Source organism: Sabethes cyaneus, chromosome 3 (assembly GCF_943734655.1).
Source record: "Sabethes cyaneus chromosome 3, idSabCyanKW18_F2, whole genome shotgun sequence".
Lineage (NCBI taxonomy): Eukaryota > Metazoa > Arthropoda > Insecta > Diptera > Culicidae > Sabethes > Sabethes cyaneus.
In genome coordinates, this window is record NC_071355.1 from 66,869,872 (window position 1) to 66,888,570 (window position 18,699).

The following is an 18,699-nucleotide window of genomic DNA, read 5'->3' on the forward strand; positions in this document are numbered from 1 at the left end:
CTTGCAACATGCCCTGCCCATCGTATCCGTCCAGCTTTAGCCACCTTCTGGATACTGGGTTCGCCATAGAGCTGTGCGAGTTCATGGTTCATCCTCCGCCTCCATACTCCGTTCTCCTGTACGTCGCCGAAGATCGTTCTTAGCACTCGTCGTTCGAAGACTCCGAGCACTCGCAGTCCTCCTCGAGCATTGCCCATGTTTAATACCCGTAGAGAACAACCGGTCTAATAAGCGTCTTGTACAGGGTGCACTTTGTACGGGGACTTAGTCTGCTCGACCACAATTGCTTGTGGAGCCCATAGTAAGCACGACTTCCGCTGATACTACGCCTCCGAATCTCACGGCTGGTATCATTGTCCGCCGTTACCAGTGAGCCAAGGTAGACAAATTCGTCGATTACCACAACTCATCGCCGTCGATCGATATACTACTGCCCAAGCGATGTCGTTCGACCTCGGTTCCGCTGCCCAGCATGTACTTTGTTTTAGACGTATTTACCCTTAACCCAATCTTTTATGCTTCGCGCTTTAGTCTGGTGTACTGTTTAGCCACAGATGTTCTGCTAATAATATGCATGTTATCGGCAAAGCAGTCGAATTGACTAGTTTTGTTGAAGATCGTGCCCTGCGTCCGCTCAGTTCATAACAGTTTGTAGCGTAACGTTGAACAGCAGGCATGAGAGACCATCACCTTAACGAAGCCCTCTGTGTGATTTGAATGAACTTGATAATCCACCCAAAATCCGAACACAGCACGTAGATTGAATCAGTTTGATGAGCTTCCTGGAAAAACTGTTCTTGTTCACGATTTTTCATAGCTCTTTCCGGTCAATGGTATCGTATGCGGCTTTGAAATCAACGAACAAATGGTGCGGGGGAACTTTGTATTCACGGAAAATGACTTGGGACAGCACATTGATTGTAGTCGGCATTGAGAACGGTAATCGCTCAACAGTTCTCACAGAACAACTTGTCGCTCTTTTTGTAGATTGAACAGATATTCAGTCCCATGTGTTCACTTCTCCGGTAGCTGTTCCGTATTCCAAATTCTGCTGACTATAGTATGTAGAAAAACCTTATTTTAAAGCGGCAGTTCGTTATGAACTTGAAGGTGTGACGCTGCTCAAGGAGGACTTACGCGCCCTTGCCGTGTTTGAGCGGAAGGTGCTACGGATGATATTTGGCGAAGTACAAACTGAAAGCCAGAAGTGGCGGAGGCGCATTCATTACGAGCTACAGGCACTGCTGAGAGAGATTCTCATCGTACATCTGGCGAAAGCTGGTATGTTACGGTAGACCGGGCAAGTCGTAAGGATGACAGACGATAGTGCGACGTAAACGGTTCGTGCAAGATGGCTCGACAAGGTCGAAATAGGGCTTTCGACATCTGGGGAACATCTGGGAAATTGGCGACTAGTGGCCCAAATTTAATTGAATGGAGACGAGTGCTTGAAACAGCACGAACCACCACGGCTAATGACAACGACGACGATCTTCACAGTTAGGTCTTCTACTTGGCGTGTTGAATCTCCGTCTTCCACCGCTGGATCTGTTCCACACAATGCACAGGGGCATCTTGCCAATCAGAAGGTGACAATCAGATTGGGTCGTATTAAATTAGCGCAGCCAATGCGTGGTTTGTGAAGCCCTAAGCAAGAGTCCTATTCCACAGTCATCGTTGCCATAAAATAAGTTCGTTGTTTTGCTCTGTTAGTTTCTATCCCGTGGTCTCCTATCCCTGTTATGGGGCTATCTTAGATGTAGCCTTTAGGGAAATGCATTTCTTACTAAGCGCGCAGGACAGCCGTTTGAAACTACGAGTAGTAATCATTGAAGTAGACCCGGATTCTCGGGTATGTTTTGTTAAAATGTAAGTTCGATGAATCTGTATGCCAGAAGGTTTTCGATCGTACCATACCAGCAAACATTCACTTCGATTTGGACTTGGACTTGAACTTGGACTTGGACTTGGTTTTGGACTTGAACTTGGTTTTGGACTTGGACTTGATCTAGGACTTGGTATTGAACAAGGACTTGGACTTGAACTTGTACTTGTACTTGGACTTGGATTTGAACGTGGACATGGTTTTGGACTTGGACTTGGATTTGGATTTTGGACTCGGACTTAGTATTGGACTTGAACTTTGGCTTGGACTTGGACTTGGAGTTGGATTTGGACTGGATTTGAACTTGGACTTGGATTCGGACTTTGACTTGGATTTTGACTTGGACAGGGACTTAGACTTGGACTTTAATTTGGTCTTGGAATTGGTATTGGACTTGGACTTGAACTTGAATTTGAACTTGAACTTGGTCTTGAACTTGAACTTAGACTAGGACTTAGATTTGGACTTGTACAGAAACTTGGACTTGGACTCGGACGTGGGCAGGGACTTGGACTTGAACTTGAATTTGGACTTAGGCTTGCACTTGGACTTGGACTAGGTTGAGGACTTGGACTTGAACGTGGGCAGGGACTTGGAATTGAACTTGAATTTGGACTTGATCCAGAACTTGAAATTGAACAAGGACTTGGACTTGAACTTGAACCTGACTTGAACTTGGACTTGGATTGGGACTTGTACTTGGACTTACATTTGGACTTGCACTTGGTCTTGGATTTCTTGGACTTGGACTTGAACTTGGACTTGGACCTGGATTGGGACTTGGACTTGGATTTGGACTGGATTTGAACTTGGACTTGGATTCGGGATTGGACTTGGATTTTGACTCGGATAGGGACTTGGACTTGGACTTTGATTTGGTCTTGGACTTGGACTTAGACTTGGACTTGGAATTGGAGCCTGACATAACCTTGGACTTGTTTTTGGACTTGGAATTGGTATTGGACTTGGACTTGGACTTGAACTTGTACTTGGACTTGAACTAGAACGTGGACTTAGGCTTGCCCTTGGACTAGGTTGAGGATTTGGACTTGTGCTTGAACTTGAACGTGGGCAGGGATTTGGACTTGAACTTGAATTTGGACTTGAACTAGATCTAGGACTTGGAATTAAACAAGGACTTGGACTTGCACTTGGACTTGCACTTGAACTTGGTCTTGGACTTGGACTTGGACTTGGACTTGGACTTGGACTTGGACTTGGACTTGGACTTGGACTTGGACTTGGACTTGGACTTGGACTTGGACTTGGACTTGGACTTGGACTTGGACTTGGACCTGGACTTGGACCTGGACTTGGACTTGGACTTGGACTTAGACTTGGATTTAGACTGGATTTGAACTTGAACTTGGATTCGGACTTGGACTTGGATTTTGACTCGGACAGGGACTTGGACTTGGACTTTGATTTGGTCTTGGACTTGGACTTAAACTTGGACTTGGACTTGGACTTGGACTTAGACAAGGACTTGGACTTAGACTTGGACTTGGACTTGGACTTGGACATGAACTTGAACTTGGACTTGGAACCTGACATAACCTTGGACTTGGACTTGTTTTTGGACTTGGAATTGGTATTTGACTTGGACTTGGACTTGGACTTGAATTTGAACTTGAATTTAAACTTGGACTTGGTCTTGAACTTGAACTTGAACTTGAACTTGTACTTGTACTTGTACTTGGACTTGAAATAGAACGTGGACTTAGACTTGCCCTTGGACTTGGACTAGGTTGAGGACTTGGACTTGTTCTTGAACTTGAACGTGGGCAGGGATTTGGACTTGAACTTGAATTTGGACTCTAACTTGATCCAGGACTTGGAATTGAACAAGGACTTGGACTTGAACTTGAACTTGACTTGAACTTGGACTTGGATTGGGACTTATACTTGGACTTGCACTTGGACTTGGACTTGGACTTGGACTTGGACTTGGACTTAAACTTGGACTTGGACTTGGACTTGGCTTTGGACTTGGAATTGGTATTGGACTTGGACTTGGACTTGGACTTGGCCTTGAACTTGAATTTGAACTTGGACTTGGTCTTGAACTTGAACTTAGACTAGGACTTAGATTTGGACTTGTACAGTGACTTGGACTTGGACTTGGACGTGGGCAGGGACTTGGACTTGAACTTGAATTTGGACTTAGGCTTGCACTTGGACTTAGACTAGGTTGAGGACTTGGACTTGAACGTGGGCAGGGACTTGAACGTGGGCAGGGACTTGGACTTGAACTTGAATTTGAACTTGATCCAGAACTTGAAATTGAGCAAGGACTTGGACTTGAACTTGAACCTGACTTGAACTTGGACTTGGATTGGGACTTATACTTGGACTTGCACTGGGACTTACACTTGAACTTGGTCTTGGACTTGGACTTGGACTTGGACTTGGACTTGGACTTGGACTTGGACTTGGACTTGGACTTGGACTTGGACTTGGACTTGGACTTGGACTTGGACTTGGACTTGGACTTGGACTTGGACTTGGACTTGGACTTGGACTTGGACTTGGACTTGGACTTGGACTTGGACTTGGACCTGGACTTGGACCTGGACTTGGACTTGGACTTGGACTTAGACTTGGATTTAGACTGGATTTGAACTTGAACTTGGATTCGGACTTGGACTTGGATTTTGACTCGGACAGGGACTTGGACTTGGACTTTGATTTGGTCTTGGACTTGGACTTAAACTTGGACTTGGACTTGGACTTAGACAAGGACTTGGACTTAGACTTGGACTTGGACTTGGACTTGGACATGAACTTGAACTTGGACTTGGAACCTGACATAACCTTGGACTTGGACTTGTTTTTGGACTTGGAATTGGTATTTGACTTGGACTTGGACTTGGACTTGAATTTGAACTTGAATTTAAACTTGGACTTGGTCTTGAACTTGAACTTGAACTTGAACTTGTACTTGTACTTGTACTTGGACTTGAAATAGAACGTGGACTTAGACTTGCCCTTGGACTTGGACTAGGTTGAGGACTTGGACTTGTTCTTGAACTTGAACGTGGGCAGGGATTTGGACTTGAACTTGAATTTGGACTCTAACTTGATCCAGGACTTGGAATTGAACAAGGACTTGGACTTGAACTTGAACTTGACTTGAACTTGGACTTGGATTGGGACTTATACTTGGACTTGCACTTGGACTTGGACTTGGACTTGGACTTGGACTTGGACTTAAACTTGGACTTGGACTTGGACTTGGCTTTGGACTTGGAATTGGTATTGGACTTGGACTTGGACTTGGACTTGGCCTTGAACTTGAATTTGAACTTGGACTTGGTCTTGAACTTGAACTTAGACTAGGACTTAGATTTGGACTTGTACAGTGACTTGGACTTGGACTTGGACGTGGGCAGGGACTTGGACTTGAACTTGAATTTGGACTTAGGCTTGCACTTGGACTTAGACTAGGTTGAGGACTTGGACTTGAACGTGGGCAGGGACTTGAACGTGGGCAGGGACTTGGACTTGAACTTGAATTTGAACTTGATCCAGAACTTGAAATTGAGCAAGGACTTGGACTTGGACTTGGACTTGGACTTGGACTTGGACTTGGACTTGGACTTGGACTTGGACTTGGACTTGGACTTGGACTTGGACTTGGACTTGGACTTGGACTTGGACTTGGACTTGGACTTGGACTTGGACTTGGACTTGGACTTGGACTTGGACTTGGACTTGGACTTGGACTTGGACTTGGACTTGGACTTGGACTTGGACTTGGACTTGGACTTGGACTTGGACTTGGACTTGAACTTGAACTTGAATTTGAATTTGAACTTGGACTTAGTCTTGAACTTGAACTTGGACTAGGACTTAGATTTGGACTTATACAGTGACTTGGACTTGGACTTGGACGTGGGAAGGAACTTGGACTTGAACTTGAATTTGGACTTGGAACCAGATTTGATCTTGGACTTGGACTTGGATAGCTTTTCACCAGATTTTAGCCATAATTAAAGCTATCTTTAAAAACAAAGAAGGCAAATCGGCGAGGAAGGTTTTGAGATAATAGACATTTTATGATTATGATAACGGTTTTGAAAAGTTTTTTCTTCTTTGATTTTAAATTTGCAATACTGCAAATTCGCCATTACTAATTCATTACTATTAATTCTGGTTTCGTAACCCTCTAATGGGCAATACCGTAAAAACGATGCGACCAATCTAATGACTATTTTTTCATGATAGAACTCAAACAAAAGAAGCTCAAGTTTTGATTTTTATGTAAAAATAATTACCTGGAGCCCCAGGTAAGAAATAGTAAGAAAATTTTTTATTATTTTTCATGTCCATTGTATATCATGTATATTAGAAAATTCAAATAAGGTATGTAAATTACTCACAAACAAAATTATGTAAATCATTTTCTTCTCTCTAGATGACTTTCAAAAGCAAAACTGGCCAAAATTTTCGAAATAATTTTGAATGCAATTTTTCTGAGTTTTTTATTTGAACAAACTATGAACGCATGACCAGAATATAGCGTTGTTGGTACCAAAATGTAAAGAAATATGTTCTGAACAAATTTTTCCTATAGTCCATTGCAAACAATTTCAAATGGAGCGCTGAGGCTCTACAATCGAAGTCTGTTTAAATTAAGATTATGCACAAATAAAAATCCCAACTCGATTCAATAGTATTTAATAACCAAGCAATTCGTGCGAATATATAAATGTTATAGAAATGTAACGACATAACCGCAAGATCAAAAAAGTAACTCACTGTAGTTGAACTATATCGAGCAAGATGGGCTTTCAATATTTCTCGATTAAATCATGCACTGAAAAAGACTGTCTAAATCTTTTCAAAATTAGCAACATCCTACACTGCAATTTATCTTCCAAAAGCCTCGGTTCAAGTTGGTATGCCGGAAAGAGTGACCTTCCTCATTTAGAATACCAACACCATTACCAAAATCGATCTATAAATACATACAGCAAGTACCTACACCACCACCGATTTACTTGGCTTCTCAAGCGCAAAAAGCAGCAGTCCAACTCTACGGAAGCATCAAAGCTCGTGCGCGACAGACCCGGCACGTCATTTTTCTTGTTCCCGAGAGGTAAAAAAACAAAAATGCAACACATACTCTACTCACCAGGTACCACTGCTCCTTAAAGAGCGGATCCGGAAAGATGTTGTGCGCTCCGGTGTCCCGATAGCCGACCCGACTGGCCGGGGCGATCGAGCGCGGGTCCGGAAAGCGCACGAAATCCGCATCGAACGTCGAATAGTCGCGCTTCCTGCGGATCTTTTCGTGCTGCTGCTGCATCCATCGAACCTGTTTGGAACGGCGAGGAAAAATTAGAAAACGGCGGAAAACAGGTGCGACTAGCCGCCGAGCCACTGCGGGATAATACTTTCACGGTGAACGTGCCCGGAAACGGATAAGCTGGAAGTCATTCGGAGCTAAATTTGAATAGCAAACCGATCATGAAACGGAAAATTGGAGAAAAAATGAGTGGAAAATCGAATGACAAGTTCGTTTCTCAATAGAAGCTTCAACCTTCAAGGGGTGCGCAAACAAAAACACTTCCCCGTAATTTCACAAAAATGATTCTACTTCCGTTTCTTCCGGGAAAATGGCTCGGCAGTTTGAGCAGAGTTAAGCTGGAAAATAAAACTTACCTCCGGTTCGACATTGAGTGCGTTGTGGTGAGCTTCGCTCCTATCTAGGGACCGCTTTCTAACGTGACTATGGTGAAATAAATAATATCCTTTCAGTGGACCGATCTGAAAAAGATAGCAAAGAGAAAGAGAACGAGAAAAAAAAACATTAGAAAGCGAAGCTTAGCTAGCATCCTGTGGAAAACGACAAACTGAAATGTAGAGTAGCAGCACACACAAAAAAAGGGAACAGGACGGGATGGGAAAACAGCTTCCCGTTTTGAAGCTGATGTTTTTATTCATTATTCGTAATTTCCGGATCGAAGTGTTCGCGATTGGCGATTGGAAAAAAAAAGAAGTGGGAAACAGCTGGGCCCCGGAGGGGGAAATTTTAATCTTTATGTAAATGAGATATTGGAACGGACTGAAAATGTGTGACCGCATAATGTGGAAATTTCAAGTTTCGCACAATCTCTCTGCGCACCATTTTCTATCGAAAATCGAAAGCTGTCAAAGATAATTGAATTAAATTTCTACATTGTTCTGTTCAATTTCCATAGTTTCGAACTGGCTTCTAATGAAGAACGTTTCTCTCGGAAATATTAATTTACGCATGGAGTATTTTCCATTCTTTGTGCGACGAGTTTTCGGCTAATTTTAGCAACGTGATGTTATGATTGAACCATTATTGGCCCGGCTGTTGTAGCACGCGATGGTGCATCCGCTGCGGAACGGAACAGGTGAACCCGGCCGATTCTACTCTCGTGACATGAATTATTCAACCGTGGCAGTCATAATTTGATTGAAAGTGGTGTGATATTTATTAACAGCACGACAAGCCCATGAGTGCGGATGGGAGTGTATGTGTGATGTGTGTATTTCGAAGGGCTCAGTAATTTAAGTTCGATTTCGATTGTTCCGAAATTGGTTGGCCGTTGTCGGTTTTGCAGGACGCTACCGCACTCCATGCAGAATTATGTTTTTTTTTCGGTTTTTGCATAGCCCGATAATAAAATCATTTATATGCACGATGCTGCGGTTTGAATGTAAACTCATGAATATGTCAGTGACTTTTCATTAGGCTGTGAATTTGAAATGGAGTTTAATTTAATTCTGTTTGTCGCCGGTTTTCTGCATCCGAATGAGTTCATCGAAAGCATGATACAAATTATAATCGAATATGTCGTCCCATGGCAATTGACTGCGTGCACCATACAGAACGACGGTATCGAGTAACGGTGGCCGTTGATTGACACTTACAGCAAGCTCGGCCGAACGGATGTTGTTTATCGAAGATAATAATTTGTTGTTATTTTCAATTCTATTTTAATATCGTGACGCTTGTTGCTGTGCGCTGTTGTTCAGCTACAATCAAGCGTTGTGTATCGAATTATTATTTAGCATTTTAATATGCGGGTTGTTTAGCGTAGACTGATTAGACATCTATACTAATAATTTGGTGATTTAATTATCTGGTGAATTAAACAATAAAATGGCGCTACCTGCATGCCACATGTTTGCATTTAAAGTCGAATAGAAGCGAAGTGTGGGATTCTACAATTGGGAAGAAACTTCTTGGAAGCCCGTCAATCCCAAAAGACTCGTTTAAAGACGAGCGACATTGGTCATCGCGCATTTCTGTTAAAGTACAAGACAATTGCGTTGCAATTGCTCTGGCTAGTGCTACGGATCTATTGAGTCTAATATCCTTTTTCAGCCGAGATTCAAACATACGACGACTGGATTAATAGACCAGCGTCTTACCTTAAAGCCAACTAAAAGGCTGTTTTGCATGTCTACTAGGTATGAATATTAGTACTAGCTGAATGCCCGATCGAAATTGGGGCAGCTTTGTCTAGTTAGTTACTTGTACATCTGTCCTATTATAAATTTAAAATTCTCGTTTCGGCAGCTCCAGCATCTCGGTATCTCTCTCTGCTCTGGCGTGTCATAGTTGCAGCTAACATGTAATTGATTCTTCTCGTCAGGCACTCTGCGTCGAACTACCCACTGGAAGTGGCTACAACAGTAGTATGTAGTACCCAAGACTTCTTGTGCTATAGTACTAATCGCATCGTGGATTTCAAGTTATTCACCGAACCGCTTATCAGTTTTCCGAGAGTTTCCTTGTTGGTCTCGAATTGAATACGTTGGACAATTGGGTGCGTGGTGTGTGGTCCGAATCGACGTTTGGTCCCCGGAAGGACCGGACGTCTGCGACATCCGGAATTTGTCGACCATCAACCGGAATGTGGTTGATCTGAGAACAGGCCTCTCCATTAGGGATGTTCCAATGTTCTGTCGTGCAAAATTGGTACTACAGATAGCCATTTTTCTGGTTGCAGAGATGTTCATTCGCGTCACATAATTGTCTTTTGAGGAAGGATGCCTGTGCATTTGTGTTCCCGATGATTATCTTCATGTCATGTCCTGGACACTCTCCATACGCACCCAGTTATGCAGCCAGGTGCAATTGTAATCCGAGCATTTCTTCCAGCTTGGAATTTCCACGTGCTGGGAGTTCTGGTTCGGAGCTTACTTCACACGCCTATGACGCGGATGGTATTTGGGTATGCTATCAGAATGTGCGAGGTTCAAGGACTAAAGTAGATTCCTAGATTCCTTGCATCTAATGACTGCAACTATGATGTAATCACGCTAACTGAAATCGGCTTGGATGGCTGCATCGATTCCCTTCAGCTGTTTGGATCCACCTTCAACGTGTATCGTTGTGATTGAAGCTCGAAGAATAGTGACAAAACTAGTTTTGGTGGCGTATTGATTGCCGTTGTTCAACAGTTCCCTGGTTCGCGCATTACACTGGTCAACGCCGCACAAGGTGCTCTCCCAAAGTTTGTTTTGAGTACGGTTTTCCGGACAAACTGACGCGGCTGAAGGAGTGAAGGAGTTGAAGGAGTGATCCGGCGAGCGAGCATAGAAACGAGAGGAACGATCTTCAGCAAGAGTAGCCAGCTTCTAGTCTTCGTTAACGACCTCGACATCATTACTAGAAACCGTGGAATGGCGAAGGCAATCTACGCCTGACTAAGATTGGAGGCTAAGAGGATTGGGTTAATAATCAATGCGTCGAAAACCAAATATATGGTAGGAAGAGGCTCCAGAGAAAACAACGTGCGTCTTCCACGGACAGTGACTATTCACGGCGATGAATTGGAAGTGGTTGATGAGTTCATATATTTGAGATCTCTGGTCACCGCCGACAATAATATGAGTAAAGCGATCCAACGGCGCGTTTAAGCTGGAAGTCGAGCTTATTTTTCCCTCTGCAATGCAAGGCGTTTTGATCATACGCAGCCTATGTATAAAATGCTACGGATATGGATTTGAGACAGTAACTTTGCTTATGAAAGACATATTGCCGAACGCAACTTGCCGTATTTGAAAGAAAGATTTTTCGGACTATTTTTGGCGGAGTAAAAACGGATAGCGAAGTGTAGCGTAAGGGTATGAACCGGGGTATGAGTTGCGTGCACTACTTGGACAGATTCCCATCGTACACTTGGCGAAAGTTGGGATTCCACGGTAGGCCGGTCACGTCACAAGTATACGACGAGTAGCCCCGGACCGAGTACAGTGCAAAGGAATTCTTGATACGGCAAGAGCCACCCCGGCTCTATGCTGGTAGAAGAAGAAAATTTAATGTCTTTGTTCTCCATATGATACGAATCCGACCCCATATTCGGCTTTATTGCCGCCACTATAGAACTATAGTATAGATACGATGCTTGAATGTCGTGCCCGCAATGGGATCTACTGCACTGAACTCGCGGACTCCCGTCTTCGTCCATCGCACCTGAATGACTGTAACCTCGAACTTCGTCTTCTGCAGCACTCCTGCCAGGATACTCGGGACCTCAAGTAGAGTCTTGGCATTTCAAGTACCGTGTTTCCAATAATTGTTGCCCTTGTTTTGTTCACCTGGGTTCTAGATCATTTCCTAATTTTTTAAGCATGCCGCCTTACTAGAGCTGCGATCCTAACCAGACAGGTCTGGCCTCTTGGGTATAGCTGGTGAGACACAGTGTTTTATAAATCAGCCGTACGCTCCGGATCAGTCGCTGTTGTACGCCTCCCCTAAACTGGGATACAGTCGCGTATTTGGTAAAAAAACGACGATCCACCGTGCAGTAGAATCACCTTCATGAGCCGCCCCTAATTTAGATAGAGGCGCACACGGCTGGCAAGACTATTCCTTTTACTAACCCTCAGCGGAAGCATGAGTATCTCCTTATTTGTTACCATACGGCCTTAGCTTTCACTGGGGTTGGTTCCCCAATACGCACTAAGGTTATTCGTATCCCAGCGGGTTCCACGTGGACATAGGGATAGAATTTGCTGGCTAAGAGGCTGAGACTACGGGGTCTATTGCCTACAGGTACTTGTTATTCATCCATTTACCAGCCGAAATGTTTCATAAACTGCTTGGGAGTACCACAAAGGAGCAATCTGAGGCCATTACTGTTGTATATTGTATATTAGTTACACTTAAGTCTTTTTTTACACGGTTTGTTTTTCTCGAATACTCAAGAACGGTGTAACTTAGGGACCATTTCGAAAATACGTGACGAATGTCGGGCCTCTCCCAAATGTATTGAGAAATACATGAATGGTGTCTAAGTTGCCCCGTTCTTGAGTAATCGAGAAAAACAAACCGTGTAAAAAGTACTGGAGTGTAATTCATCTGACAATCAACATTATCTACATGAAAATTAAATCTAAAACTGCAGCATCCTGGACTTTATTCTGGTACTGAAAGCGCGTGAGGTAACATTTTCGATGTCAATTAAAGTCTTTGACCTGCGTGGAGGTGCGAGTGCATGACGTCAGTGGTTTATAAAATCCGTACATGGATCGATGGAATCTAGTTGTCACTAAACTCGATGAACGAAGCTGTCTACGTGAAACTTGAAAATCAATTCGAGACAGCAAAATTGGGGAATCAAGTTAATTCTTGTGAAGATTGGCAACAAAAGTCGCTTGTTGAATCCTCCGACGACTTTCTAGTGCATCCAAATATAAAAGCTGACATCGATCTTCGTAGCAGAGAAGATTATTAGGTAGACACCATAATAAATATCTTAGTGCGAAACGGATAAAATCTTCGTTGAATACGTTCTATTCCAGCTGTCCAACACAAGTTATGAGGCTCTCAGATAATACAAGCGTTTTCAAGCATCGGTCGCACTAATGCGCAGTACAATGTTTTGAAGTAATGCGGATCTTCAAAGTCACGAGCGATTTTGGTAATACGTCCCAGTTTCTGCGAGGGTCTAGAGATTACAGCAGTATACTGTTGGTTGAACGTGAGCTTGTTATCCAACAGAGCTCCAAGATCATTAATCTGATCGATGCGTTCGAGAACAGCTCCGTTTATCTGGTATTCAAATGAGATTGGCACATTCCAACGATGTAATGTTATAACCACACATTTGGCGATGCTTATTGTTAGCTTGTTTCTGCTAAGGCTCCCATACACGTACGCATATGTTGTTGGGTTGTAAGTGAACAAAATGACGACGGGTCATTCCAGTTGAGCGCTGAGCCCAACATTTTCTTTTACCGGCATGGTTCGTGGCACTCACACACAGCCGAGCGTGCTGGCTGAACCTGAATTCACCAACATTTTCGGCCAACATGTCCATACGAGTATGGGGACCTTCACATCAATCAGCGAAGGTGTCCTGCAGTGTTTGAAATCGGTGGGAATCGTCGACAGATTTCATAACTAGATAAATCTTTAGATCGTCGGCATTTATCAGTATCGGGAAACTATCAGAATAGCAATGTCGTTAAAGAACAAGGCGAAAAGCAAAGGCCCGTGATGCACGTGAATGTACGTGCAACTGTGGAATCTAGCTTGATAGGTAAAGTACGGTCTCTGAGATAGAGGCTCTACTATGAAGTCAGTCTATCAGATACACCCAGTATGGAGAGCTTGTAGAAGATTTTTTACGATCTACTTTGTCGAACGCGGCCTTAATATCTGTGTACACAGCATGATGCAGGTACTTGTGAATTCAATCAAGTTAGTCGACACAGAACGACCAGGCATAAAACTATGTTGGTCTACTGAAATATAGTTTTTGGAGCTGATCGGAATTAACAGGCTTAAAGTAGAAAAACTTGTGATGCTTCTGTAGTTCCTTACGTCTCGTTTTCCTCCCTTCTTGAATACGGAAAACTTATAGAACTGTTTTCACAGCGTAGGAAACTTCTGCTGCTCAAACGATTTGTTTAAAAACCGACTGAAGGCAGGGCAAGAGCAGTAGCGCAGCAACCATCAAACCATTGACCAACCAATTGAATTCCATCGGGACCAGGTGAGTAGGAGTTTTTAAAAATCTTGGCATCAGCAATAACCATATCTGGCGTGATGTCAAAAACATTCAGACCAACAGCACCATCAGGCATCCGTCGCAGCTATTTCAGCATCAGCTTGTGTAGTACAGCCACTCGCGAAAACAGAAAAATATGATCGGCAAACAGTTCACAAAATTCGGTAACTGTGGAGGATTCCGTTCCGCCCAAAATCACTCTGGAAGAAATGGACTAGCTTTTCCTTTAAAAGTTTAGGAATGTCCAAAAGCTTTTAGGATTATTTCGCAATCTAAATTGCCCCCGTAGTACATATGATTTGTAGAGGGAACTATCCAGCTTACGGTTACCGTCGAGAGGATATGCTCGTCTGTGCCTGACTACCTTGCTTCTATCGGGAGGGATGTAAACTGCTACAAACAAAAACTTCGTACCTCTGATAACAGCAGAAACGCAGACTTGTTCGAAACAACTTCCATGGTTTAGATCTACAATTGAACTATGGAGCTGTTGAGCAACGGCATTCCTTGTGACTATTATACGAGTTATGATCACATCGATAAACGTTGAAGGAGATCAAACAGCTGAAGGGAATTGATGTAGCCGTCTAATCCGGTTTCAGTTACCATGATTAGATCATAGCTGATTAAATGCATGAAATGTCATTAAATGCAAGGAACAGGTCGTCTACCCGTCCAGTTAGTTTTGGGGTACGATGCTGGCCTAACAGGCCAGTCGTCATATATTCGAATCTAGGCTGGGAGGTGCTGCTGTACAGAGTCAGTAGTATCGTTGCACTAGCCTCGTAATTGTCTTATACTCTAATAACCGGCTGCGAAGTTTGTCGATAAAGACGGGTCGAGTTCTCAAAAGAACGTTTACACCCATAGCTTTGCTTAGGTCGTCTACTTTAGTCCTTGAACCTCGCACATTCTGAGAGTACGCTCTTATTCCATCCGCGTCATTGGTGTATGTTGATAATTCCAAAAACGTACTCCTTGCACTTGGAGATTCCGAGCTGTATGCGAGAAAAACAACACGACTGCAACACAACACGACGCGGACCGGAACTCGAGGATTTCTATAATGTCAGCTTCAATGCGACTCATATGACCTTTAGGTGAGGATCGTCCAGGACATAGTTGAGACGAGCTGGCAGCGTTCGAAAGATCAGGAGGAGTCACGTTGAAAATGGCACCGTACTTGTCTGGGAGTGGTTGTCGGGAGATCCCGTCACCAACGGTGAACGAAGCGCCAAGATGGTTCTGTTTTCTCAGAAACGATCAAGAGAAGCCGAACGATTATGTTAACAGGAACCATAAAGATGTGTGGCTTGGTCGGGTGGCTCAGGGACTCCCTCGTAGCTGCAGGCAATGCGTCCTGGATGTACACGGCAACGGGTGGCGGCGATACAGGTACGGTAACAAGTTGTTACAAAATCTGCTATGTGCTATCTGTGTTCTTTTTCATGAAGAAAGAATCCAAATTTTTTGATCTATACTATTTCGAGTGCACCACTTTATGAAGTAACAACAATCAAAGTCCTAGGATTACTTTTGGACTCTCATATGTCTTTTAGGAACCATTACTTCGGGTTCATCAAAAGAATAGCTGAAGAGTAAAATGATCCACATGGCTTGTGAACATCCTATTTTCTTCGTTTAATTCTTGAAGTTGTTTATGTTATTTACAGCCCATATACATCTGTTTGATCAAGCAGGATCGAAACCATTCAAGCAAGGTCTCTACCCTATGCGTTTATGCTATTTTCACCATTGGCACCATCCCTGTTATTTTCTAACCAACAGTTCATACCATTTGGTAATAAACAGGATTCATGCCACGAAGAACCGCCTAGTTAACTTCGAAGTAGGATGCTGGTCTAACAAGCCAGTCGTCAATTGTTCGAATTTCGGCTGGACGGTGATGCTAGAGGCAGTAGGATTATTGCACTAGCTCCGTAATTGTCATGTACTCCAATAACAGACTACGAAGTCGGTCGATAAAGAAGGACCAATTCTTTAAGATGTTTACAACTAAGGCTTTGGTTTGCCACGAAGAACACTTTTAGGGGTAGACCCTAAATATCGTGTTTTTGTCTTGACCTTTATAATGTGGTCTGCCAACTAATTAAAGGTACGGTAGAAGAAAATCGTTAGTTCGTTTTCATCGCCCGGGTCTTTGCCGATTGTTCCGATTAGAGTTATTATTACTTACGGAGTTCATTGCTTTGGTTTTTTAGTGGTTCAGGCTTGCAAAGCCCGCAACCAACCTCACAGTATCGCCGGAGGGCCAACGTAGCTCGAAGGAGCTCTTCTCCCAAGCAACAATGAGAGTTTTATTGTACTCTTATGGCGGTTTTCATTACCAATTTTGGTCTTAAATGCCATCATAAGAGTGTAATAAAACCCAAATTGTTACTTGGGCTCCGCTGTCAGCATATGACCTTGGTTTCCACCGGGGTTGGTTACCCGGTCTTCACCGAGGTTGCTCGTATCCCAGTTCCACGAGGAGGTAGCGGCAGGAGTTGCTGGGTAAAACGCTATAGACCACTGTGGGGTCTATATCATGCCCAGTGCGCAAGGCACCGATAGTACGCATTACCCAGCCGTTTACCAGCCCAGTTCATCAGCGGAAGTCGGGCCTACTACGGACTCCACAAACACTTGCGGTCGAACAATCTGAGCCTCCGTACAAAGTGCACACTGTACAAAACGCTAATTAGACCGGTTGTCCTCTACGGGCATAAAACGTGGGTACTGCTAGAAGAGGACCTACGAGCACTCGGAGGCGAACAATGAACCACGTCTCGCGCGTCTCTACGGCGAACCAAGTATTCAGAAAGTGGTTAAAGCTGGACGGATACGTTGGGCAGGACATGTTGGTAGAATGTCGGACAACTATCCTCCAAAAATGTTTTCGCAATGAATTCGGTAGGAACAAGATGAAAATGGACACAGCGAGCGAGGTGGCAAGACCAGGTGGAGCGAGATCTGGCGAGCACTGGGTGCCCGCGGAACTGGAGACCAGCTGCCATGGACCGAAATAGATGGAGAAATTATACTGCGCAGGCCTTGTCACAAGTAAGTAAGATAGAAGAAAATAATAAAACAAACAGTACAGTATCCATACAGAGTGGGGCAAGACGTGAAGACGAAAGAACGGAAAATTAGCTAAATAAATCAATCAAATGCGTAAAGCGTAACCTGATTAGGCCAAGGTCAAGGCGAACCCCTGATAACTCAACCCACCAGTGTTAATGGAGTTTGAAATTCGTCGCACGCTTAATAAGGCGGTTGTGGAGTCTCCTTTTAATCCAGTCCGCTGTGGTTGAAAGGTTCACCAATACCTGCGTTCCACAGGGCCTGGAGGGGGAAGTTGGGCTCGAATCCGGTTATAATTGGCTCCCATTATAGCTTGGTTTGATCAGCGGATCCCCCGGCTTGGGTAAATTAGACCGGTAGACAGCGGTGGCGTTGACGGGAGTTTCGCAAGAGATTTCGTGCCAAACTATCAACTGTGCGTGCTGGCAAAAGCAAAAATACTTCATTTTCTTTATTTGTTATGCAAAACCCTGAACAATATCGGTATCGTCGTTATAGTGAATAAGCATACCTAATACTCAATGATCCTCCTTCACGTAATTTTCTACTTGTTTCCCTTTACGCCTTTTGAACGTTTCTTGTAGCATTTTCTCAGCTTTCCAATGGTGGCCTTAAAATGAAACTTCCGCAAAACTTCCAATATTAGAACACCTCATGTCAGTAGTGGCCCCGTTTCAGCGAGAATTACTCAATTGCTACTATTAGTTTTCGTTGTCAGTCGAATTCCTGCTTAAGAAACATATAAATGTTCTTAACAGGGCACTATTTGCCTATAACCAAAAGGAAACCAGTAGCATTCGAGTCATTGCTCGGTTATTTTGAAAAATAAATCGCTGCAAAAACAAATTTCCCTCCCATTAAAACCGGACTAAGTGACAATATTTCACACTCCTCACTTATCGGCATGACACAATGCCAATTTCGCGCCAACTAACCACAGTCATCATTGCATTGAAGCCGTGGTATCGATTCCGGAGCAGAACAAAAATATTTACCCATCCAATCTGTCCACAGAGCGGCTCTGGTGGCACTCAGACTATCTACAAACGCGCGCGATGCAGCCTGCGCCTGCAGTCGATTTGTGTTTGCATGGAGCGAATGTTCCGGAACAACCGAATCCATCATTAATTCAAATCCGTAATTTATGGCACTCCAAAAAGTGCGTACATAAATTTCCGGTTCTGTGTGCTCTGCGAGAAAAAAAGTTTTTTTTAACACCCTGTTTCTGGAGCGATTTGTCTCGAGATGATTTATTGAAAGTTGCGTACATTTTTTTTATTCGTCTGTGGACGGTTCCAGTTATCTGCAAAGTAATTCCAGACTTTTTGTCACACGATTCGCGTGGAGAGTCATTTTCGGTTGTTTTTTTTGGTGCATTTCCACCGCCGAACGGCAGTGTGGTTGGGCCCAACCATGATCGAAACGATGATGGTTTGGCTTTACAGTGAAATTAATCCGACTTTCCTTGATTTATTGCAGCTGCAGGTGATCAAGCGACCGAAACGTGGCGATAAATTAATATGCGGTCAATGATATGACAGATCTGTGTCCTAGCGTGACGGTTTTCGATTTAAATATTGTTCAAATCGTCGATAATTAATCAACGGGAAATTTAACATACAGTGAGGTCTGCGAAGGAACTGCATCCGTTTGTTGGTGTAATTTTTTCGCTTTGATATTTTTTCAACTTAAAATCTACCAAAAAATTTAAATTTGAATTAAGATTTT

The 18,699-nt window shown here is 43.5% G+C and overlaps 1 protein-coding gene across 2 annotated transcripts in view; it reads right to left on the minus strand.

Moving 5' to 3' along the window:
* The window catches only part of LOC128743883 (furin-like protease 2), an 803,052-nt gene that overhangs the window by 179,873 nt on the left and 604,480 nt on the right, over positions 1-18,699 (minus strand). Inside the window, exons 3-4 of one of the 2 annotated variants that reach the window (XM_053840572.1) lie at positions 7,553-7,657; positions 7,023-7,205 (exon numbers count right to left, since the gene is read on the minus strand). In XM_053840572.1, coding sequence (XP_053696547.1) covers positions 7,023-7,205; positions 7,553-7,657 — 288 coding nt within the window. Of the gene's footprint in view, positions 1-7,013; positions 7,206-7,552; positions 7,658-18,699 lie in introns of both variants that reach the window. The other variant, XM_053840570.1, reaches the window with a different exon arrangement.